Raw genomic sequence first — 25,811 nt, 5'->3', positions numbered from 1 at the left:
CACTAGACCTGCTTCTGCTAGATACCAAACGGTCCCATCCCCTTGTCCCCAGGGTATGGTACCCTCCCTAAAGCTCTAAATTTTACTTTAATTACCTTTCACCAAGTTGGATTCTATTTGTTCCTACCTCTCCAATTTATAAATTTTGAATTTTTTTTCCCCCTCCGAGGTGGAGTTTTGCTCTGTCACCCAGGCTGGAGTACAGTGGCACCATCTCGGCTCACTGCAACCTCCCCCTCCCGCGTTCAAGGGATTCTCCTACCTCAGCCTCCCAAGTAGCTGAGATTACAGGCATGCGCCACCACGCCCGGTTAATTTTGTATTGTTAGTAGAGACGGGGTTTCTCCATGTTGGTCAGGCTGGTCTCGAACTCCCAACCTCAGGTGATCCGCCTGCCAAGGCCTCCCAAACTGCTAGGATTACAGGCATGAGCCACTATGCCCGGCCCTCAATTTTGAATTATTGATTCTTTATAGTAGATCCTTAACATTGCGGAATTTGTTGTACACCACTTAGAATCATAGGGTAAAGGCTAAGCGAGGTGGCTCATGCCTATCATCTCAGTGCTTTGGGAGGCCGAGACAGGAGGATCGCTTGAGCCCAGGAGTTTGGGGTTGCAGTAGGCTACGATTACGCCACTGCACTCCAGCCTGGGCGACAGAGTGAGAGGGAGGGAGTGAGAAAGGAAGGAAGGAGTCATAGGGTAAAACTTCAAGCAAGGGGTCTTATTTTTTACTAAATGGCCCAACATATAATTCCTTATGTAGGTAAAGAAGGGTAGGGGGATAGTGGAAGTGGAATGTAGTAAGATATAAAATTTAGAACAAATAATTTACTCCTGGATTAGATACTAAAGGGTAGAACCTCTGGATTAGAGAAACAACATAAGCTTCCCTAAATAGCTCTTTAGCTTAAAAAACAAAAACAAAATTCAACTTACCATTCGGATTTATTTATTTATTTATTTATTTATTTATTTATTTATTTGAGATGGAGTCTTGCTCTGTCACCCAGGCTGGAGTGCAGTGGGGTGATCTCGGCTTACTGCAACCTCCGCCTCCCAGGTTCAAGCGATTCTCCTGCCTCAGCCTCCCAAATAGCTGGGACTACAGCTGCGTGCCACCAGGCCCGGCTTATTTTTGTATTTTTTTAAAGTAGAGACAGGGTTTCACCATGATGGCGAGGCTGGTCTCGAACTCCTGACCTCATGATCCGCCTGCCTCGGCCTCCCAAAGTATTGGGACTACAGGCAGGAGACACCACGCTCGGCCATCATTCCTCTTTAAAAGTAGACACCACACACGTGCGCGCGCGCGCCCTACCCCCAAAAGGAATAACTCAATATCATCTGTGTCAATGTAGTTAGCTAGCTGTTTAGAGAAACACCTACTTCACCAAAACTACTGGAGTGAAAAACAGAATGTTCATTTTTTAACTGTGTTTTTTAATATAACAGTGATAGGTTGGAAAATATTTCAATAGTACATTCAGAAAATGTAAAACTGAAACATAATTAGCCTCAATTAATTTAAGAGCACTTTAGTCAGACACACACAAATACTAATATCTGCAATTTACTTTGAAATGCATCAAAATACAAGATACACTGATAAATGGAATGATGAATAAACGGCTAGTTATGTGATAAAACTGGTATTGTGTTACTGGTAGAATCAACATGGTGAGTATATGAGTGGTCACTGTCAAATTCTTTCAACTTTCCTGTATATTTGAGAATTTCCATTTTAAAAAAAGAAAAAATCTAAAATAACCACCCCACCAAAACAGAGAGCTCCTTGCATCTCACACTCACCCTCAAAAATGTATCTCCCAATTTAATTCTAGTGAAAAGAGGAAATTAAAAAACAAATAGTTTAGAAAGTAAAACCTTTGGGCCAGGCGTCGTGGCTCACGCTTGTAATCCCAGCACTTTGGGAGTCTTGGGCAGGCAGATAGCTTGAGCTCAGGAACTTGAGACCAGCCTGGGCAACACGGTGAAACCCCATCTTTACCAAAAATACAAAAAAATTAACTGCGCGTGGGGGTGCGTGCCCTGTATTCCCAATTACTTGGGGGACTCAGGCAGGAGGATCGCTCGAGCCCAAGAGATCGAGGCTGCAGTGAGCCGAGATCCCCTCACTGCACTGTAGTCTGGAGGACAAAGTGAAACAAAAGAAAAAAAAGATAGTAAAAAGAAAAAAGAAAAAAAAAAGAAAGTAAAAACTCTGGGGAGTTATACAATAAACTGACACAGCAGACTATATGTGACTAAATACATTCTAAAAAAAATTATCAATTAACACATTTGTATGTAAAAATTCAAATCACAAATACGACAGGCATGAATTTAATAAAATTTTGGGTAGTGAGATTATTTCATAAGAAAAAGGAAATGAGAAATTTGATTACACACCTGTTAAAATCTTTGTTGGGTAAAATAACAAATTTAAAAGGCAATGACAATCTGGGAAAAAATTTTTACAGTATCTATTACACAAAAGCTGTTACAAGTGAGGGTAGCAGGGTGATACAACAGAAGTATGGTGATCCTAGAATCTGTCACAAGTGGATATAATGATGAACAATCCTTCAGAAAAACAAGCAAAAGGAACACACACAAGCAATTCAGATCGGAAATACAATGGCCAATAAGCGTATTTTTAAAAAATGTTAAGTATTACCGGTAAGAGAAATTTAAATAAGGTTTTTTTTGGTTGTTGTTTATCAAAGTGGCAAAACTGTCCAGATTGGGTGGCTCATGCCTGTAATCCCACCACTTTGGGAGGCTGAGACAGGAAGACTGCTAGAGCCCAGGAGTCCGAGACCGGCCTAGGCAACACAATGAGACCTTGTCTCTACGGAAAATAAAAAAATCTTGGCCAGTGCGGTGGGTGGCTCAGACCCGTAATGCCAGCACTTTGGGAGGCTGAGGTGAGCAGATCACGAGGTCAGGAGTTCGAGACCAGCCTGACCAACATGGTGAAACCCCGTCTCTACTAAAAATACAAAAATTAGCCAGGTGTGGTGATGTGGTGGTGTGTGCCTGTAATCCCAGCTACTCAGGTGGCTGAAGCAGGAGAATCGCTTGAACCTGGGAGGCAGAAGTTGCAGTGAGCCGAGATCGCACCATTGCAATCTAGCCTGGGAGACAGAGCGAGACTCCGTCTCAAATAAAATAAAATAAAATAACTTAGATGGGCATGGCGACCCATGCCTACAGTCCCAGCTACCTGGGAGGCTGAGTGGGTAGGACCCCTTGAGTACAGTAGGTAAAGGCTGTAGCAAACCATGATCATACCACTCCACTCTAGCCTGGGCAACAGAGCGGGACCTTGCCTCAAAAAAAAGAAAAAAGAAAGCAAATTTTAAAAAAGATATGCAATATTCAGCACTGATGAAGGGTTGAAGGAACACACATAGTTTCATATGCCAGTGGTAGAAGAATAAACTGATATAAACTGGAGGGGGTAATTTTATTGAAGTTAGGAAAAGTTTAATTAGTAGAATTCTGCATTTGTATCTGCATTGTATTTTAACCATAATTTGTTGAAATCAAAGAAAAACATTGATTTGCACAGAAATTCAGAGTTAGAAATGTCCATTACAGTGTTGTTTACTTTTTTTTTTTTTGAGACAGAGTCTCTCTCTGCTGCCCAGGCTGGACTACAGTGGAGCAATCTCAGCTCACTGCAACCTGTGCCTCCTGGATTCAAGCAACTCTCCTGCCTCAGCCTTCCGAGTAGCTGGGATTACAGGTGTGTACCACCAAGCCCAGCTAATTTTTGTATTTTTAGTAGAGATGGGGTTTCCCCATGTTGGCCAGGCTGGTTTTGAACTCTTGACCTCAAGTGATCTGCCGGTCTTGGCCTCCCAAAGTGCTGGGATACAGGCATAAGCCACTGTGCCCGGCCTGTTGTTTACAATTTCAAAAATGCAATTTTAAAAATACCTTTAATTTTCATAAATTGTATGTAAGTAGATGATATGTTTCAGAAGACAGATTCTATACCACCATTAAAAGTTGGAGCCAAAAAGTTTAACTTCATGATAAAATGTTACCAAATTAAACCAGAATAGACAAGATTACATAACACGGGTTACTGGCTAGTGGGATTATAATAGTACTTAATGGTAGAAAATCTTGTTTTCTAAATTTTCTGCCATGTATTAGGATTAGATTTTTAATATAAAAAAGTATTAAAAAATAAAAGGGCCTTCAATATGCAATGCATTATGTGCATTTCTTTTTATCCAAGGAGAAGTATGTAATGATCAACCACAGCAAATCATATTATATAAGGTTTGCAAGATACCTAAATGTTGTGCAGTTATAGCCCCGCTGCCTCCAAAAGCTGACTGCAGAAAGTCCTGTATTTGCGATGCTCCTTTTTCACCAAAATAAGTATTTTGCAGTTAACCCCTATTATCATCAAGGGGACTCATTTCCCCTACCCTCCTGTTTCCTCAAATCAGTTTCTAGCTGGCTGCCAACCGTTCAAAACCCCTAACCAGTCCCTAAGCTTTGAATTTGCACTTTTTCTATTCCGTGTAACATGTGACAAACCAGTACTCAGTTGAACACCTTCCAGAAAAAAGTTAGTTAAAAGAAGAAAGTCTTCCTGGCTGGCCTAGGGAAAAAAATGTAAGCAACTCTTTTAAATTGCTTACTTTTCTACCTAAAGTCTCTTTATTTGGACACTGTTTAGAATTAAAGGATGAATTCAGGATTGGGGAAAAAAGTTATTATCTTAAAACTTGGTTTTTTGTTTTTTTTTTGAGATGGAGTCTCACCTTGTTGCTCAGGCTGGAGTACGGTGATGTAATCTTGGCTCACTGCACCTCCTTCTCTTGGGCTCAAGCGATTCTCCTTCCTCAGCCTCCTGAGTAGCTGGGATTACAGGCCTGCGCCACCACCCCTGGCTAATTTTTGTATTTTTGGTAGAGACAGGGTTTCACCATGTTGGCCAGGCCGGTCTCGAACTCCTGACCTTAGGTGTTCCACCCGCCTCGGCCTCCCCAAGTGCTGAGATTACAGGTGTGAGTCACTGAGCCCGGGCCGGTTGTTTTTATCCTCTTTCTAGCATCAAGCCCTTTTCTCTACCCTCAAGAATATTATAAAATGATGTGCAAAACTGCCTACGGGGATAGAATGCATAGGAAGTAAAAAACCATTCCTACAGACTCAAAATGAAAAATATTTTTATTTGCCAACATGGTTCTTCAAATCTAACACCATCAAGTTGGTACCACACTTGGGGCAGTAAGGGAAGGAGACCCCTACCTGCAATGATACCTTTCATTTGGCTGTTACATCCACCTCACTTGGCTACCACAACAAAGCTCTGAGGCAGTTGGCCTATCACTAGCTTCCTGAAAAATTCTTCCCATGCAACAGCATCGCTTCTCCTGTTCAAACATCAGAGGCAGCAGCAGCGGCCATACCCATCCACGCAGGAAACAGCATTGGCCTCTTTATGAGTAAAACTTTGTTCAGGGCTTTAGATTTCATAGTTTCCAGGGGAGAATAACTGTGAACATTCATGTTGATAAACCAGATGGAAGAAAGGAAATTGCTTTCTCAGAGACCATTCAGAAAGAAAGAGGATACTGCCTGATTTCTTAGGAAGTATTCAGGTGATTAAAGGTGATATAGGTCACTCCTTATCTCTAAAAATACTTCCTTTACTTGGCTTGTGGGACAATATACTCTTCAGTTTCCTCACACCTCACTGGCCACTTTTCAATCCTCCTCGATGGCACCTTCTCTTTTGCTCAGCTTTCCATGTGGAAAGTACCAATTCTCAATTCCCAACTCTCTTCTCCATCTAACTCCCTACCCAAGAGATCCCTTTAAGTCTACTGGTGATGCTTAACATTTAACTATCTTCAGTCCAAACCTCTCCTCTGAATTCTTGACTCATATCTCCAACTGCCTACCTGAGGTGTCCACTTGGGTGTTTAACAGACACTTCAAACTTAACATGTCCAAAATGTTTGACTCTTTAAAGCCAGAACCTAATAATTTTCACTAATGCCACTACTGTTGCTCTACTCTAAACCATTAACGTCTCTTAAACCAGATCATTCCAATCATTTCCTTGCTTATCTCATGGTTCCCAGTGGCTTAAAGAATACCCAGAGCCATTCTTTAAAAATATAACCCAACTTTTTGGCTTTGCTCAAAATCCTCCAATGAACACTCATAGTACTTAAAATCAACAAATAAAATCTCTGTGCAACCTCATTTCCTCCTATAAGCACCTTTTCCTCACTCACCTTCAGCCACGGTGTTCTCCAAATTCACTTATCCCGTTCCTGCCTCAAAACCACTGCACCGGAGTAGAATACTCTCCACTCAGATACCTACGGGCTTGCTTCCTTACCTAATGCAAGCTCTCTGCTAAATGTCACCTCAGAAAGAGGGATTCCCTAACCACTCTAAGACAGTTCTCAAGGTGTAGCATAGTGGATAAAGAGGCTATTTTTTTGTGTCATATAGGGGACACAAAATATATATTTATATTTGCTTGAGGTGAAGAAAAATTCATGGCCAGGCATGGTGGTTCATGCCTGTAATACCAGAACTTTGGGAGGCTGAGGGAAGAGGATCACTTAAGCTCAGGAGTTCAAGACCAGCCTTGGCAACATAGTGAGACCTCATCTCTACAAGAAATTAGCTGGGCATGGTGGCGCACACTTGTAGTCCCAGCTACTCAACAGGCTGAGGTGGGAGGATCGCTTAAGCCCAGCAGGTCGAGGCTGCAATGAGCTGTGATCCTGCCACTGCATCCCAGCCTGGGTGACAGAACAAGACTCTGTCTCAAAAAAAAAAAAAAAAAAAAAGTCACTGAAGAATACATAAGAAATAATAAAAATAGCTACTCACTGGATTGGGAAAAGTGGTAACTCAGCAGATAAGATGTAGGGTGAAGAGGTTTTTCATATTATTTCTTTTCAACTATTTGAAAACTACCTGAATGAACACTTGAAAATAAATTTAAAAGAGCAGTCCTCCATCACTATCTCTTTACCTTGATTAATTTTTCTTCATCGCATCTATCCTTACGTGACTTTATATCATAAAAGAATTATCCATATCCTCCATCATATTGTAAACTTCATCTAATTCCTTTACTACTGGAGGATATAATGGTTTTCTCTTTAATTTAAAAAACAAAATAAGGTCAGGTGCCGTGGCTCACAACTGTAATCCCAGCACTTTGTGAGGCCTAGGCAGTGGATCATGAGGTCAGGAGATCAAGATCATCCTGGCTAACATGCTGAAACCTTGTCTTTACTAAAATACAAAAAATTAGCCAGGCATGCCTGTAGTCCCAGCTACTCGGGAGGCTGAGGCAGGGGAATAGCGTGAATCCAGGAGGCGGACGTTGTAGTAAGCCGAGACTGCCCCACTGCACTCCAGCCTGGAGACAGAGCAAGACTCCATCTCAAAAACACAAAAACAAATACAAACAAACAAAAAACCCCAAAAAACAAACAAACAAAAGCCATCCAAATGGTTCTCATTATTTTTGTGTCACCTTTCTTCCCAGCATCTTTTATTTATGTAACATGTATTCTATTTATAAATGTGCATGGCTTCGTCCTTGGCTATATTAAGTATATGGCCAGGATGAAGACATAAGAGTTTGGCCTGTTAAATTTATAAATGTCAAAAAGCCAGGAAGGAAAGCTAATCCCTTGGATGAACGAACCATGATTCAAGAAGATCCCAAGTTTTAACTATGGCTACGTTCACGGAGATGAAATTCAATAGGGTGCAATGGTAAAATACTGCTTTAAAAACATCATCGGTGTGTATATACACAATGGGAGAGATCTAGCTACATGTAAAAATGTTGATTTATGTTGACTACATCAGTGGTTTCCAGACCAGTTTTCTAGAAAACAAAGTAAGAATCAACATAAGGCTGCCAACTTTTTATTGGTTAATTAGGAACACTAAAAGAAAACAAAACCCCACAACCAACATCAAAAGAAACTCAACACCTATCATTAACAGGTGTTACTCCCACTATCATTTAATAAAGGCCATTTATGAATATTAGAAAAGGAGAATAAAATCTCAAAAAATAATCCCTTGAATTACATAACTATAACTTGAAAAGCCATATAACGTTTCTCTCTCTCTCTGTTTTTTTGCTTTGAATTAGCAGAGATTACTGTTGTTAAAGAGTTGATACAATTTTAGACTTTAAACACAAGTGTATGGCTTGAAATAAGAAAAGGGACAATTTCACTGCACTCTGCATTCAGACCCTAACTGCAGAATTAAGTATGGCAACAAGATCAGAACACAAAGAATAGCACTGACAGAACTGATTGAATCCAACTGAGAGATGTGAGGGATGGCAAAGGAAACCACATGAAGTTGGAGGTGTTGTTAACATTTAGACAAGAGAAAATCTAGTTAATATACTGAGAAAAACCTTACTTCATCTTACTCCTAAAGACTGAATTGCAACCAATGGGAAGAAGTTATATAGTAAAAGCAGCTACTAGCTCAATTTAAGTAAGATCTTCCTATTGCACGTTTTGGAAGCTAAACAGGCTTTTCTATGTCCAGGGAAGGATTTGTGGAGAAGTTGGACCCAATAACATCTCAGAGATATTAGTAGTGGGTGGCACATTGTATGAGCTGACTTCTAAAGTTCCCCTGAATTCTAAAATTGTATGAACCAGAGTAAGGAAACAAGTGGTACTCTTTAACTTACTAAGATGAGTAGAAAGAATTTTGGCTTTAGCCAGAAAGACAAAGGTTCAATTATAGGCCCTATCAGTTAGGAATGTGTAACACAGAGGCAAAGTTATTCACTAACTTTATGCTTCAAATTTTTTCAATGTGTAAAATACCTTAATTTAGAAATTTGTTGCATAAATTAAATACACACATCACAGACACATACACTTCCTGGCACTTAGGAGATGCTCAATATTTGGTAGGTATTATTCAACTATTCAATAAATATTGTGTTTCAAAGGGTAATATTTTCTATATCATTTATTAATTATGGATATACCTAAAAAATGACTTGTTCTCTGCTATGTGTCATTTGTTTTTCAGACCTCAACAATGCATGCTTGGGATTCTTTTCCACTTCTACACTTTGTCGCAATCCCTGTTTGTACGTAAGTAGATTTTACGAGGTTTTCTTTAACTTTGCTTTTGCTGTTTTGTTTCTGCACCTTTATTTGATACAAAAGTGGGCTTTACCAGTAACACACATTGGCTATGTCACTGGCTTTGGCTACAACATTCCTGCTAAACTGTACAATATATCCAGTTTAATCAACCAGACTACCAGACAGATGTTTTTTATCTCTCACAATGGCTAACTCACTGCTGAACAATCCTTCATGAAATATTTGAGTAAGTAAATCAAAACCTAGGATATGTGATTAGAAATTTTGGTTATTAATGAGATAAAGATGGTCTGATATTTCTTCCCATCAAAAGTATCCCATTTCTTAATGAAACAGATCAACATTGAATGCTCCAGTCAATATTATCTACTCACCAAGCATTCTTCAAATGGCATGTAACTGCTCTTTTGTTATACTTCCAGAATAATTTGCAACTGTACAGATATTTTAGTTAGCAATTAAATATCAAGTTGTCTGTCAGATACTTAGTTGAAAAGTACACTGCTTAACATCCCAGTGTTTGGGACAGATAAGAAAGAAAAGTCTTTACATATTAATGAGTATAGAAAAAATATTTTTCAGGAATAGAATTTTGTGGAATAAAAAAACATTCTGACAAAAAAACTTAAGCATATACAATATTTAGTACTAGATGAGCATTACCTAATTGCAATCAGATACAATAATAAAACTAGTTCTTTTTTTCAGTAGATAAAAAGGGACAAGAAACTGATACTTAGAACAAATCAAACACATCGCGAAGCACAGAATTTTAAAAAGTACCATAGCAGCATTAATATGCAGAATGTATGCCACGGTTTACAGTATAAATTTCACTATTCTAATGTTAAAATAGGGAACAGGCAGATTATTTCCATACAAAATAATCTCAGAACACAATGAAATTTACCAGTAAAATACATTTAAAGCATGATTGAATATAATTCCACGTACTGAAATTTAGTTACAGATTTTTTTAAGTTGAAATTTAAGATAAATAATAAATCCTTTAAAGAAGTCTATTAAAATGCAATGTAAAATTAAACGATTAAAATTATAAGGCAATAAAAGAGCACTTTATGGCAAAATCAACCCAATAAAAAACAAAGTTAATATATCTTAAAATGTAAATTCTAGTTTAAGTTGAAAGTAATCACTAATAACTCATTAATGATTACAACTCATTAACTGTGGCAAAATAAACATCATAGGTTCTTGTTATGCGGAAATTTTATTTTTAACACAGCCTATAGAGTTGATCATCATATTATTATAAAATACTACTGATTTTCAAGAAATAATACTAAAACCTACCATTAAGTAGTAGGGAAAACACTGCAACACTTCGTTTTTATGAAAAGCACATGTTAGGACATCTTTCCTCATTTAGTAAGTTACTTTATACAACTAAAGGTCCATTTCAGGAGAATTACTACTTTTACATCACAAAGGCAAGAACTGATCAATAACTGTGAGAATCAAGTGCAGTGATAGTCACAGCCTACTCAAGGAGAGCGTAAAGAAGCTTTCTATACATTTTCACAGGGTAAAAGGGCTAGGCGGACACAGGAAGGATCACTCTGCAGAACGGACCTTGAGTTTCATTTGGCTCTGCCTTCCATTAACAGTCTGCCTTGGGCAGACAAGTCAGTTAACTTTCTGAGTTTTAGTGTCTTCCTCTGTCAAGTGCACTTGGGCTCTTCCGTGTTATCTACAAAGTTAGGAAGAGCTAAAGGCAGCCCTAGTTTTACTTTTTAAAAAATAATGACAGAAAAATACGTAACTTGCTATTCATCAGTGTATTGTTTCCAGAGCTGAATTCCTAAGCCTCTGAAGCATACCCAGTTAGGGTTATACCAGTGAAGATCCAGATACTATAGTCAAAATGTCACTCTCTCCTCTCCCATTATTCCTCCACCTGCTCCTCCCCATCCTGCTTTATCCTCTCTTCTGGTGTGTTTTAAGAAGCAACGCCAGCAAACGGCTCTATGCATTGTAAACTTGAGGATGAAATCGTTTTAAAAGATGCATTTTCAATCAAATGTATCATCTGCTTCGCCAAATTCCTCCCAAATGGCTGAATTTTCATTAAGAGAATAAAAATGAGATAACTTCAGAAACAGAAATGAACTGGGCCAGTTGTTTTGTTTGTTTTACTTTCTTAAAAAATAAAACGGAAAGATGTATCTATTCCCTCCGGAACATAAATGCATTACCCGCCCATTGAAAAAACAATTCTGCTGGTTCATTTCCCTGACACAACAGCTTCGTTGTCAGGCCCTCTCCAGCCCAGGCTCCAACGTCACCTAGTAATTTTATATTGATCACCTTGGCAATGCTTGGACTCCAGCAGGCATAGTCCCTGTCTCCCTTACATTCCTCAAAAATAAATTAAATAAATAAATAAAACTCTACAAAACACCACCGAACAGCGATTCTGTGACTTAGTATACAAATCCCACGTCTTCCCGCCCTGTGTTAGGCAGCTGCAAATGTTATTTTTTCATCGCTTGCATAAAATGGAAGCGAAACGTACCAAAACCCTATATTTGAATCCTAGGACAATGAAGCCGACAGGAAGCCACTCTCTCCTCCCCCGGGTTTACTACGGAGCCAGAGCCTCCGCGGGGTGCAGTCGCCTGGCAGGGTGCATGACACCGCGTCTTCCACGCCCTCCCAACGCGTCCAAAAGGCTCCTCGCTTGACCTCGCCAACCGCCTCACACCTCAAAACCAACCACACAAAAGGGATCGGCCCGGGGAACTGCTCCAATCGGGGAAAAATCCCTTCCCCAGCGACAGCGCAGCCATTCCCTCCAATGCTCCGCCCGCACCCCTCGCAAACTGCTACGGCGGAAGGGGGAGGGCTGCACAAAGCCAGGCGAAAGCTGAAAATGATTCAAGGCACTTAGGGGACGCGGAGGCGGCAGCAAGGGGCTCGGGAAAGCCGGGGGGCCGCAGGACTGGAGCACCCGAGGGCGTCGGGTGGGGATGGGAAGGGTGGTCCCGTCCAGCCCCCGGTCCTGGGCGGGCAGAGGGTGGGGGTGGCGGCGCCGCGCGGAGCATCCGGGAAGCGCCCCCTTCGCGGTCCAGCCCCGCAGCCCCGCACCCCCGCCCCGCGGCGGGCCGCGCCCTGAGTCCTCGCTGCAAACCCGAGGAGCAGGACGTGGAAAAGCAGCCGCGGCTGCGGCGCCTACACCGAGCAGCCGATCGTATCACTTACCCCTCACAGTGGCGAGAGGGACCGGACGGGGGAGGCGGGGCGCGTCGCGTCCCGTGAGTCTCTCGCACGCCGTCCTCCCCCCACCTCGTCGTCGTCGTCGCCGCTGTTGTCGTCGCTGCCGCTGCGGTCGAGCTCCGGGGCCCTCAGCTCCGCTGGGCAATAACGTTATTCCACACACGCCCCACACATAGCGGTAACGGCAAAGAGCGGCTGCCTAGTGCGCAGGCGCCTCGGGAAAGGGCGAGGAGCCGGACCCTATCCCCTCCTCCTGCCCAGTTCCAACGATTCCTTACTGCGCAGGCGCCAGACACAGACAATGAAAAGGGGTTGTGCGAGGGTCTCACCCACACGTTTTTCCAGCTTGCCCACTGCGCAGGCGTGCCCCGAAAGACCAGCTAGAACAATGAAGAGGACCTCGGAGTTAGGTGGGACCGCAACCAACAAGGACTACAGTTCCCAGCGGGCAGAGCGCCAACTCCAAGTGGAGGTCCGGTTACTGGGCATGCTAGGAGTTGTAGTGTCGGCCGCCTTTACAATCTAGGCTGTTTGGCGGATTTAGAGCTTCTATTTCTTGAGGATTTATTCGACCGTTTATAAAAATATCGCAACCGAAGCAGGGTTCAGAGGTTCCTCTCTGCGTCCTTGAGTAACCTAGGGATCAACTGCTGCATATTAGCAAATTTGGAAGCGTCAAGGCCTTCAGTGAGCCCTTCCTGTCATTTGGGGTGGTCCAGGCGGCAGAAGAGTGGGATGGAGGCGGGACTAAACCAGGCTGGGCAGGAGGAAAAGGGCGGGGCCTGCAAGCCTGTCTCTTGGCAACAGGCTCTGGCAGCCCAACCGTCCGAGCTAGCGCCTGGTGCGCAGTGGTCTCTGGGAATTGTAGTGTAGCTGGAAGGCTCTCAGGATTGTCGAGCTTGGAGGCTCTGAACGTGAGGACTACAACTCCCGAGGTCCAACGCGAGGGCCAGTGGGTGGGAAGAGCCCCCACGAGCTTCGTGCGGGATTCTAGGCTCCCCTGTGACAGCCGCGGCAGGAAGCAGGCGGGCGCTCGCCGGCCACGGGCCTGCTGTTTTTCGGAAGGGAGAAAGCTGGACATTTTCCCACGTAACTCCCAGCTCTGGGCCTAGAGTGTGCATGGCGAAGTCCCCGGAGAACTCTACCCTGGAGGAGATTCTGGGGCAGTATCAACGGAGTCTCCGGGGTGAGTTGCTCCAAACCTCTGTCCCTAGCCCCGAGGTGTCCAGGGCCTAGTGGGCGGGAGCAGACCAGGTGCGTTTCCTAACACCTGGGTTCTGCCCCATCCAGGCTACAGAGGAGCAAGATGGATGTTTGCTGTGGTCTTCTGAGGAGGATGAAGTAGTTTGATTTAGTTTTTACAGTTAAGCAACGATGTTTCCTCAGATTCCCTTAGTTACCTGAATCAACTCCTTGATCTCGGCATCTTTCTCAACCAGCGACAGCAGAGACTCCTGCATAGCTCTATGCCATTTTTGCCCAGTTCCCATACTTTGCTGTTTAATCCAATAAAAGTCTGATGCACAGTTTTTACACATTTAAATTACGGCATAGTGGATTGAATGTGATTTACAGGATCCGTGGGGGGAAACACTAATAATTATTTTAATCACAACAGCCCCCATTTAATTGGTCTAGGCTATTTGCATATAGTAAATCATCTGCAGCTTACAACAGTCGTATGAATATTTTACACATGGGGAAATCGAAGCTCAGAGAGGTTGAATTACAGGCCAGAGCCCACACAGCTGGTTAGTTGCAGAAACAGGTATTATCAGGCTTGTTCGCCTTCAGAGCCTATCTAATCAAGCCATGATTACTATTATCAAAACCTTATTAATTCAGATTGTCTTACCATATTACCCTATGAGCAAGTATCTGTACAAGTCATGTCTGTATTAATTTTCTTTTAAGCTCTGTTGAACTTAATGTCTGTACTTTTAGATGGCGCTGTCACCTTGGACAGTATATATGACATCTAGAAATTTCGATTCTGTTATAATGGAAGTTATGGAATTGTCCATAGGGTTATTGTGGGGAGCAAATGAAATAATCCCATAAAGCAGCGATTTAAATAATCCCTTAAATCCCATTTAAGACTCCTTAAAATGTTTACCTATAGTAAGAAATAAATTTTATATGGGACATATGTGTACATATAAAAAGTTTCAGTGAAGAATTTTTATTCTACTAAATGTAATAAACTCTGCTTTCTATTCTGTTGCATTTTCATAGCCCTCTAAGTCATGACTGTTTACGACATTTAGAATACTAAGTTATGAAGCATATGTTGTTCTGCATAATATGCCTACTATGTGTCAGTGCCTCCTACTATGTGTTAAGCATACCAGGTGCTAGGCAGGCAGTAAGGAACAAGACAAAGTTCCTATCACCATGGAACTTCTAGATTATTTGGGGAGAAAGACAACAAAAATTATAGATTACTATGATAGAAAATAAGGGTAAAGATCACTGCTTATTTGACAAGCACTCATTAAATGTTAGTTGTTATTTATACTTGTTACTTAGAGCAAAGTGAAGGTTTTTCAATATTAGAAAGTTTATCTTTCCATGACTCTAGATTTTATATGGGTTACTATGCATTGTTACATCTGTCAATTGTGTTACAAACTGTCAACATTCTCAGTATTCAAACTGCAGGAGTAAAAAAATTGGTTTTAATGAACACGTTCCTCAACCTACTGATGTTTCAAGAGCTGTTAGATACAAAATAAACACTTCTAACTTTTCATTTGGAAGCAAGAAAAATACTGTGCACAATGATATGAGTAATTTTAATTTTAAGATTGGCAAACATTTTTTGTTTTCATTGAAAGTTTTCCTGATGCTTCTCTTCCTTTGACCTTATTTTAAGTCTTTATATAATTGTTGGAGGCTATTTAACATTAGGCATTTTAACGCAGTAGAAGGGTTCATTTTAAATTAATGTTATAGTAATATGTTTAATACTAGTGGTACTGCTTTCAATAATTACAGAATGAAGAGTTTCATTCAAGGATAATACATTTTAAAATTAGTTTGAAATAAAATTTAAATTTAGTGTGATAACAATATAAGGTAGTGGAAACGTTTCACCAAGAGTGAATGCAAGGGTTAGAAAAAGTTAAACAACTTTTAAAAAATATATAGTCATAATTTTAACAGTGAATCGAGAAATGTAGCCTGAAATGTTTATGGGCTTTTCAGGACGTATCATTTATTTAGTAGCACTTTTATTTTTGTATGTTAGCTTGTATAACAGCTTCTGGAAGGAAACAAAACAGAATTAACCCTGAACTTAAGTACAGTCAGAAGTTCTTCACAAATATAAATTGCCGTTTTTGAGTAGTATAATGTCATTTATTTATTTATTTATTTAGAGATGGAGTCTCGCTCTGTCATCCAGACTGGAGTGCAGTGGTGCCATCTTGGCTCACTGCAGCCTCTGCCTCCTGGGTTCAAGCAACTCTCCTGCCTCAGCCTCCCAAGTAGCTGGGATTACGGGCATGCACCACCATGCCCGTATTTTGTATTTTTAGTAGAGACTGGGTTTCACCATGTTGGTCAGGCTGCTCTGGAACTCCTGACCTCAAGTGATCCGCCCACTATAGCCTCCCAAAGTCTGGGATTACAGGTGTGAGCCACTGTGCCCGGCCGATAATTCCCTTTAAAGTAAAATATTCTGTTTCTTAATAAACAATGCTGGAGTTATGTGGAAAATCCTTATTTTGAGTGTGCCTAATAATTGAAGAATTGTATTACTATGTACTAAGATAAAATGCAGTTTAAAGTTCTATGCCTTAATTTGTTTTGGTTTTGTTGGTTTGTTTGGTTTTGTCTACCCACCATTACTTCCCCAAAATGCCTTGCATAGTTGATGATTAATGGAAACCTAGTAAACAGTCTTGGTCTTTCCTCACCGGTTATTCCTCTGGCTTGTAAGTAACTGCACGTGCGGTCACTGCTAATATCCCTTCATTGATATTCAGCTAGGAAGTAGCTGCGTACAAATGCAAAACGCTTTTTCTATTTTCCATGATCATTCTTCCATTTAAAAAAAATCTTTTCCTTATTTCTTTAATGTTGGTACTATTATGGCATATCAAGAATTTGAAGTTCTAATGTGAAAACTGACTCAGCATTTACTTTCTTGTTTTTAAAATGCGGTCGGGCGCGGTGGCTCACGCCTGTAATCCCAGCACTTTGGGAGGCTGAGGCGGGTGGATCACCTGATGTTAAGGAGTTCAAGAGGAGCCTGAGCATATGGAGAAACCCTGTCTCTACTAAAAATGCAAAATTAGCCGGGTGTGGTGGCGGGCACCTGTAATCCCAGCTACTTGGGAGGCTGAGGCAGGAGAATCACTTGAACCTGGGAGGCGGAGGTTGCGGTGGGTGGAGGTTGCGCCACTGCACTCCAGCCTGGGCAACAAGAGTGAAACTCTCAAAAAAAAAAAAAGAAAAAAAAAAGATCTTTTCCTCATTTCTTTAATTTTGGTACCATTATGGTGTATCAAGAATTTGAAGTTGTAATGTGAAAACTGAGTCAGCATTTACTTTCTTGCTTTTAAAAGGAGATCCTTGCCTCATTTTGACCCTGGTGATCTTGGAGCAGCTCCATGTTCACCTTTCATCCATTCCCTTAACGCTTTTCAGTGATTTGCTCTTTGAGTTCTCTAAAGATATCTCTTGCTTTGGGTCGCCTATGCCTCTTTACAAGAAATTGAAGACGTTTAATGATTCTTCTTCAAAACGAGAGTTCTGGCAGAAAAACCAGAAGGTTTTGTTGCTCCCACAGATCTGTTGTATTATTCCTACATAGTAAATGGTCTGAAAGTTTCCAGTGTGGTTAAAAGTGTATATATACTGGGTATCCTGGGAACCGCAGAATTTAATCTAGAACTGGGAGTGATTTGGGAGGTCTCTTGGCAGTATGGTTAGGTGTTCATTTACTCTATGGGTAGTTATAATTCAACACCCACAGAATGGCCGAGAACTACATTTGTAAGTGGGCAAGATAGCACATGCCCCTTCTCTAAATTCAATACATCATTGTATAAAGCCAAGAGGTATGAAATAAACTATTTCATAGCCAAGAAAGGGTGAAAAAAGCCACAATCACAGGCAATCCAGGCTCTATTTTAAGTACTGCACACTTGAGTGAAAGGAGAAAAATTGCTAGAAATGCAGTATCCTAGCCTTAATAGCGGAATCATGTCTCATCGCTTGCTGCAGCATTAGGAATAGATAACAGTTTTATCAACAACACCTATATACACGACTCACCTATTCGCGTAATTCCTAGCCACCTTTGGTTGGGTGAGTAGAAGGAAAAATGAAACAGGCTTCTTGTATGACAGGAACTCATAATTTTTTATATACATTTTGCGTTTTGGTTTTACCCTTTCAACATTTTGGTGTTTCAGCCTTTAGATAAACTTATGGCAAGAATGTGGTGGAGTCAGAGGAGAGGATGTAGAACTAGGCAGGTCACTGAACTTACTTTTGCTTTGCTGACAACCATCTGTGTAACCTTAGGCAAGTGAAAGCAATTGTTCTTGGATTCCCATTTCCTCATCTGTAAGATGAAAAGTTTGGACTGGATGTGAGAATTATTGCCATTAGGTGCCAAGCAAATGATCAAAAGGTATGATGGAGTCAGTGGAAGACATTAGAGAAAAGATAAGGCTTATGGCCAAATTGGGTAGTTTCTGCTTTTTCTCAAAACATTTCAGTTTCTTTCTTGCTCCCTCCTTGTTTGCTTCCTTTTTTTTCTTTCTCTTTTTCCCTCTTTTCCTCCCTCTTTTCTTCCAAGAAGGAAGCCAAGCGAAACATACCCAGAGCCCGACTCCCCTTTAGACACCACTCTCTGACCCTTTGATCATTAATGTTCCTTCCATCAGCACTTGGTTGGATCAGATGAATGACAAGGGCTATGTTTTTGTCTTATGGAAATGAGAGTAAGGAGTTGAACCAGGTACACAGAAAGTGAGCAGATGAATATGGAAGAGAATATACAATCTCGGGGATGGGCTTTGTCTTTATGAATTGATGTAGTTAAGGAAAACCAAAGATAAGGTTGACTTTCTATGTTTTTCTTGTATGTGATTAGCACATCTTTCCAAATCTTGCAAAGTGGCTCACGATTGTAGAAGAGCTGTGTTAGTCTTACTGGCCAACAATTTGGTCAGTGTATTCGCCAGCAGTGATATCATCTGGCTGTCTTAAGAAAACGTGTGTAACTCAAATAAATGTTCATGTTTTCTCATAAAACTTGTATTTCTTTTTTCTTCTTTTTTGTTTTTCTCAAATGTTTTCTGGATTTTTAAATATTGTTTGCCATAAACACTATATATGAATATATACACATAAACATGAGGGGTTTTTTGCCAATAAAATTCAAATTACACATATTTATTTTTTGTTTTATATAATCATGTGGCTTTTCTCTCTCTCTCTCTTTTTTTTTTTTTATCTCGGCTTGCCACAACCTCCACCTCCCGGTTTCAAGCGATTCTCCCGCCTCAGCCTCCCCAGTAGCTGGGTTACAGGCACGTGCCAACACACTCGGCTAGTTTTGTATTTTTAGTAGAGACGGGGTTTCTCCATGTTGGTCAGGCTGGTCTCGAAGCTTCCAACCTCAGGTGATCCGCCTGCCTTGGCCTCCCAAAGTGCTGGGATTATAGGCATGAGCCACAGTGTCCGGCTTTTTTTTCTTTTGAGACAGGGTCTTATTCTGTTGCCCAGGCTGGAGTGCAGTGACGTGATCTTGGTTCACTGCAACTTCTGCCTCCTGAGTTCAAGCGATTCTCCTGCCTCAGCCTCCCAAGTAGCTGTGATTACAGGTGCCACCACCACACCTGGCTAATTTTTTTTGTTTTTAGTAGACACAGGGTTTCACCATGTTGCCCAGGCTGGTCTCGAACTTCTGGCCTCAAGTGATCCACCTGTCTTGTCCTCCCAAAGTGCTGGGATTACAGGCGTGAGCCATCGTACCTGGCCTCATGTGGCTTTTCTTAGTACTTTTAACTTTATGATCTTTTATTTTACTAGAACTTATATTTTGCTAGAACTTAAAAGTACAATCTCAAGTTTTCTTTCCTACTACTGATGAGATAAAATCGGCAAAAGACAGGATTTAGCAACCAGAAAAGAAATGAATGTTCTACAAGTAAATAGTTATCCCTGGAATAATCTAAATCAAAGCTATGTTTCAGTGTTAGGAGATTATAAGGGTACTTTTGCATGTTCTTTGTCAGAAATAGGAATAGGGTAAGTTTTTTTCAAACTGTTGAGATATGGGGAGCAATAATATTCTCTCTTGGGGTGTTTAAAGACATCCCAAGACATTGCCAGTTTGTGCTAAGGTTTTCACCGTTCTACTTGATGATAACTCTTCTCAGAGTCCCAAAATAGACAGGGTAGCTAGAAATGCCCTTGTGCACTGCCTAAAGCAACCCTGATGATGGCGGAACTTCAAAAAAGCCCACTGGATACTTAAAGGGATGGCCTGAGGGCAAATATTGCTTTTAGGCCCTGAAACAAAATTAAGCTAAATATGAACTCTGAGCTCTTGCTTCTGATGGATATAACATCTATTCCTGACACCGGATCAGATGTGTCCCATCACGGCACTGTCAGTCTCAGGCTGTGTCCTCCCTACCAGCACTCCTGTGGCAGAATAGCTCACTGTCATGCTCATTTTCCATCAAGAGGCGGCAATACTTACAATGTAGTAGTGGTCAGTGTGATAGCAAGTCTCCCCTCAACACTGAAAACTCTTGTTTTATTGATCTTGTTTCATTGACTTGAAAAGTGTCTTGTTTAATTGATCTCGTTTTATTGATTTTTTTTTTTTTATTGTCACAATTGGGGGTGGAGATGAGTGCTGCTGGCCTCTAGTAGGCAGAAGCCAGGGATGCTATTAAACTGGCACAACACAGCCCCTTCCAACGGAGAATTATCAGGTCCAAAATGTCAATAATGCTGAGGTTGAGAAATCATGATCTAGAAGTACAGGTTTTGCTCGTAGACCTTGCTCTGCAAGAATCCTACTTTACAGTAATTACAAGTAAGGATATACAGATTGTATTTGCTGGTGATTTTGCCTATGTTCTTTGCCAGTCTGGCTAGGTTTACTTCTTTTATCAGTGGAAAGTGACAGGTGCATCAGTCCTCCCCGTTGGTGCCAAAGAAATACCAGGTGTATCCCTCAGAATGCATATAGCCAATCTCCTGGATTTGCCACCACGCATATATCTTTAATGATCTTCCAGATGTTGCTTTCTTAAGATGTTTACATTCTTTATCCGATTATCTTTTACTCCTGGCGCCAACCACTTTAGCATATTTTCAGTTATCAGAATCTTAGGATAGTATTTTCTTTGAGATTTAAACAAAAAAAATTCTACATAGTACTTGTAATCTCTTTCACAATTGTAATTGCCTTTCACAAAGCTGGCTTTGTCTGATTTTTCGCTTCTGCTGTTTGTATCTTGGTAGTGCTACCTGTTGGTTCCTTCATAAACAGTGACGGCAGTCTTCTGAACTAGGCTGAGGCCCAGTCAAGTGTGGACAGACATATGTATTTCTTATCTCACTGTGGTTTCATTTTTCTGCGTGTCTGCCCTAATCTAAGCTTGTACTGGGAGCTGCAGTGCATCTCGTGTCTCGGCCTAGGGAGGAATAGTTCATTGCATATTTTCTCAGAGACAGCTGGGCGCTTTGCAGGGAGTGGTCCCCCTCCCTGTCACCAGGGCAATTCTCTTTCACATCCGCCAGGACAGATGGAGAATGAAGAAATTAATAATTCACAGTGTGTATATAAGTGGTGATTCTTCCGAGACTGAGATGTACTTGCATTTTGTTCAAAAACATCTTGATGAAGAGAGGCCCAATAGTGAACTAAGAGTTAGAACATAGGAAATAGGGAAACTCTACTAAGAAAATGGACAAGACAGGCCAGGCAAGGTGGCTCACGTCTGTAATCCCAGCACTTTGGGAGGCTGAGGCTGACGGATCACCTGAGGTCAGGAGTTTGAGGCCAGCCTGACCAACATGGAGAAACCCTGTCTCTACCAAAAATACAAAACTACCCGGGTGTGGTGGTGCATGCCTATAATCCCAGCTACTCGGGAGTCCGAGGCAGGAGAATCCCTTGAACCTGGGAGGCAGAGGTTGCAGTGAGCCGAGATTGCGCCATTGCACTCCAGCCTGGGCAACAAAAGTGAAACTCCTGTTGAAAAAAAAAAGAAAATGGACAAGACAGACTGAAATTAGCCAGCAGCCATTAGCTCAGGTACCGTTTAAGTGCTCATTGTACTGATTGATGTTTGGATAGTGCATTAGTAATATTATTTACTTGCACTTACATTCATGTGATCTGTAGGACTCAGGGGTCCTGTTTGTGTCTGTAGTCATAGTTAAGTTTATAGTCAGTTCCTGGTTGGTGCTGGGGAAAAGAAATCAGGATGCATTCGTCATGAAATACCCTTACTCTCCTCTCAGGAGAGAAGAGGAAATGAGCGTGTTCTCTCTCTTGGTTAGAAACAGATAAAACTGTGTCCCATTAGCAATTGGATAGCAAATGATAACTGGAACCTTCTGTCTAATCTGGTTTCCTTAAATGTACGGAGCAGATAACTGCATCTAGGGAGTAGTGCTCTTAGTAAGGGTTATGGAGGCTTCAGTTGCAGTGGCTCCAGTTGAAGAGCCATGGGATTTTCATCTGTCCTGAATCATCTGAGTGTTATTCTTCTTCAGATTAACTGGGTTTATCTGTTACAGTATATAATTATGTTGCTTTGTTATATATTTGAAAAGCACTTAGCATATTTTGAAATGTAGCGTTGAAATGACTTTAAAATGTCAACTCTGTAGTTTTAGTTTTAGGGCACAGTTCTTGCAAATTCCTGCTTTTCCTCTCTGTCTCTGGTAACTCTGAAGTCAGTAGTTGCCAACAAACAAACCTTTTCTTTGGGATAGTTGTTGAATTCAATAGCTCATTATTTCACATAATATTGTGTTCATAGTACAATTTAACATGTAGTCTTTGAATGTTATAAATTCTAAAAGATTAAACAAGAATATTAGAAAAAGGATGAAAAGTGCTCTTAAAATGCTGCCCTAGACTGGGCACAGTGGCTCACTCTTGTAATCCCAGCACTTTGGGAGGTCAGGGTGGGTGGATAACCTGAGGTCAGGAGTACAAGGCCAGCATGGCCAATACTATGAAACCCCGTCTCTGCTAAAAATACAAAAATTAGCTGGGTGTGGTGGCATGTGCCTGTGATCCCAGCTACTCGGGAGGCTAAAGCAGGAAAATTGCTTGAACCTGGGAGGCGGAGGTTACAGTGAGCCAAGATCACTCCAGCCTGGGGACAACAGCAAGACTCCGTCTCAAAAAAAAAAAAAAAAAAAGAAAGGAAATATGCATAATAGGAATTCCAGGAATCTTATGGATTCTTCTTTTTAAGGTCCCGGTCACCGGGCGCGGTGGCTTATGCCTGTAATTCCAACACTTTTGGAGGCTGAGACGGGCGGATCACCTGAGGTTGGGAGTTTGAGACCAGCCTGACCAACATGGAGAAACCCCGTCTCTACCAAAAAAATGCAAAATTAGCCGGGTGTGATGACAGGTGCCTGTACTCCCAGGTACTCGGGAGACTGAGGCAGGAGAATCGCTTGAACCTGAGAGGTGGAGGTTGTGGTGAGCGGAGATTGTACCACTGCACTCCAGCCTGGGCAGCAAGAGTGAAACTCCCTCTCAAGAAAAAAAAAAAAAAGTCCTGGTGAACTGTGGGCACAATGTAACACTTACACACTTAGGCTGAGTTACTCTCTGAACTAGGCAGTCATGTGCATAGGTTCCTTTGTGTGTTCGTGGTAATCGTTCAAATCTTGGATCCTTGACGATCCTTAGAGCCACTCGATACTTCTGCCCCAATTTCTCAGTTTCAGCCATTACACAATCAGTTATCCAAGGGGTACACTTGGCATACAGACAGTCCATCATTGACTGCACTAAGTCCAATTTGACTTTTATGGAAAAGTTGATAAAGTTGGTATCAACGAGGATGTGGTAAGGGGGGCCCAGCTGTGTATTATATTGGAAAAATAAGCAGGAAGGGTGTTGGGGAACTTCTCTTTCCTTTAACGCGCTGGGATCCTTCTTTTCTGTCTCTTTAGGTTTTACTCTGTCCTTTTCTTTAAGCCTCTGATCTCTGAGACTAAGCATTCGCTTCATGGTTGCATAGTTCCTTGTTTTTTTGCTTCCTCATGGTCATGCCACACTCCTGTTTCTTCCGTAATCACCAACGGCGCAATACTTTTACCTGCAATACATTTTTATGTCAGTCAAACTGTCTCTGTCCTTTCTAATAGATTCAAAAAAGGTAAGTGTTTTATTCGTGGATTTAAGGGCATAAATCTGAAGCTACATGAACTGAATTGCTTATCATGTAACACTTGATTTTCCTTTTCCATGACCAAATCTCTTTTCTACTCTATTTTCTAATACTAAGTTATTGTAAAACTGTCACGGTTTCATATATTCCCAAAACCAGCAATGTGTCTTATCTGAACTTCCTTAAACTCATGATGAGTCAGAGGAGGCCAGTCTTCATTAGTAATCAGCACCAAATTCATTTCAAAGAAAGATCTGTGTGGACACAGGATTGGTATGGAGAAAAATGTGGTGATAAATTAACTGTGTCTCTTGTGTAGTTGAGTAACAGAATTTCATTGTCGAACCCTGACCTGAGATACCTGTTTTCTTTTATCAAAGTAGAAAATGAGTTGCTGTAAGTAAAGAAGCTGTATTAGATATTGTGTAACATGGAGATTTTTTTTTTCTATTAAGGACTAACATTGCTTTTGTTTCTGTTCCAAACTTTGAAATCAATGCACTTGGAGAAAATGGAAACTATTTTCCAAGGTCCTACAGAATAGATGTTTATGGATATATTTTCATACATGGTTGGTAATGAATCAGGTCTCTTTCATGCCATTGCAGTTAGAGGGCCTCTGGTGCTAGAGTCCTCCGGAGGACTGGGCTGTCGGAGTGGGGGCAGCGGGGTGCGTGCGGGGAGGGCTTTTCTCTTTCTTCATGGGGTCTTAGGGCCTCTCGTTTCCTCTCCACGTATGCTCTTCGCAGGTCTCTCCAGCAGGGTAGCCAGGTATCTTACATAGCGGCTTAGGGCTCCCAAAAGCAAACATTCCAAGAGGAAGCAGGAGCTGCCAGTCCTTTTAAAGACGAGGCTTGGGTCTGACATGGTGTGACTTTTATTGCATTCTATTGGTTAATGCAGATTACAGGCCCCGTCAGTTTCAGATTAGAAGACAACAAGGGAATGGGGCTGGGTTCCTTGGAGGCTGTTTTTTTTTTGTTTTTTTTGTTTTTTTTGTTTTTTTTTTTGAAACAGAGTCTCACTCTGTTGCCAGGCTGGAGTGCAGTGGTGTGATCTTGGCTCACTGCAACCCCTTGGAGGCTATTTTTAGAGATGAACTATCACAGTAATATACGTTAAAAATGCTTCATTTTAGACAGTTTTGTGTGTTCTGGGGGTGGTCAATTGTACTAACCAAGAATCTGTGAGGTGTGGTTAGCCAGCAGTATATAGGAAGAGCTGTACTACCTGGGCTGCAACTATAAGCACCTCAGCTATGCAAATTTTGATCAAGACCAAGCCAGACATGCGGATGTCTCTTGGTGGGGGAGGGATTTCCTGTCCCCAGGGACAATGAGGCTTCCCTAGGTTGGAACTGGGTGTGATGCAGTCCCTCTTGCTGGCTCTTCCCACCTCCCCACTGCTCCTCCCGTCCTCCTCTGTCTCCAGGTTGGTAGAGAAGTCAGGCGTGAGGGGAAGGAGAGCACTTCCCTTAGCAAGTTATTGTTTAATGGGAGCTGGTGGGAAGAGTTCTGTCATTTCATACTCCTTGCTGGTGGTGCTATATGTAGTGAAATCAACTGCTACAGTGATAGGGACCTTAGAGATCATCAAGTCCTACCTCTACACCATGAAGTTAATCTTCTCTCACCATCTCTGGCACATCCCTCAGCAAGCTAGAAACAGAACTCTGCGTTTTTTCCATAAAGTATGAGAAATAATGATTTCACCTTTAAAAACTGCCTTCTTGAGCAAGTGTCCGTTTGGTCACCCAGATTTCATTGGTCCTAACTTTCATCAGGTTTTTCTTGCAGAACGTGCCAGTAGAAGCATTCACCAACTGAAATGTGCCCTGAAAGAAGGTGATGTCACTATTGGAGAAGATGCACCAAATCTTTCTTTTAGCACCAGTGTGGGAAATGAGGATGCCAGGACAGCCTGGCCCGAATTACAACAGAGCCATGCTGGTGAGTATGAAAGTCAGTCCTAGCCTGAACGATGCACAGTGAATTTTTTAAACTCCGT

At 41.5% G+C, this 25,811-nt stretch overlaps 2 protein-coding genes and 1 pseudogene across 2 annotated transcripts in view; 1 reads left to right on the top strand and 2 right to left on the bottom strand.

The window, feature by feature from the left end:
* The window catches only part of CEP170 (centrosomal protein 170), a 140,867-nt gene extending 128,261 nt beyond the window's left edge, over positions 1–12,606 (bottom strand). The window contains 1 exon segment of the mRNA XM_017847790.1: positions 12,388–12,606. The gene's annotated coding sequence lies outside the window, so the exon portion shown is untranslated.
* Positions 12,607–13,394: 788 nt separating this feature from the next.
* SDCCAG8 (SHH signaling and ciliogenesis regulator SDCCAG8) overlaps positions 13,395–25,811 on the top strand; it is a 253,839-nt gene continuing 241,422 nt past the window's right edge. The window contains 2 exon segments of the mRNA XM_017847791.1: positions 13,395–13,588; positions 25,601–25,753. Of these exon segments, the coding sequence (XP_017703280.1) occupies positions 13,522–13,588; positions 25,601–25,753 (220 nt within the window). The 5' untranslated portion in view covers positions 13,395–13,521.
* On the bottom strand, positions 22,829–23,662 carry LOC108512525 (rRNA-processing protein FCF1 homolog pseudogene; annotated as a pseudogene).

The sequence above is a fragment of the Rhinopithecus bieti genome, unplaced genomic scaffold (genome assembly GCF_001698545.2).
Source record: "Rhinopithecus bieti isolate Rb0 unplaced genomic scaffold, ASM169854v2 scaffold_28016, whole genome shotgun sequence".
Taxonomy (NCBI): Eukaryota; Metazoa; Chordata; class Mammalia; order Primates; family Cercopithecidae; genus Rhinopithecus; species Rhinopithecus bieti.
Note: the sequence above shows the minus strand (reverse complement) of the source record. Positions and strands in the feature narration are given on the sequence as shown.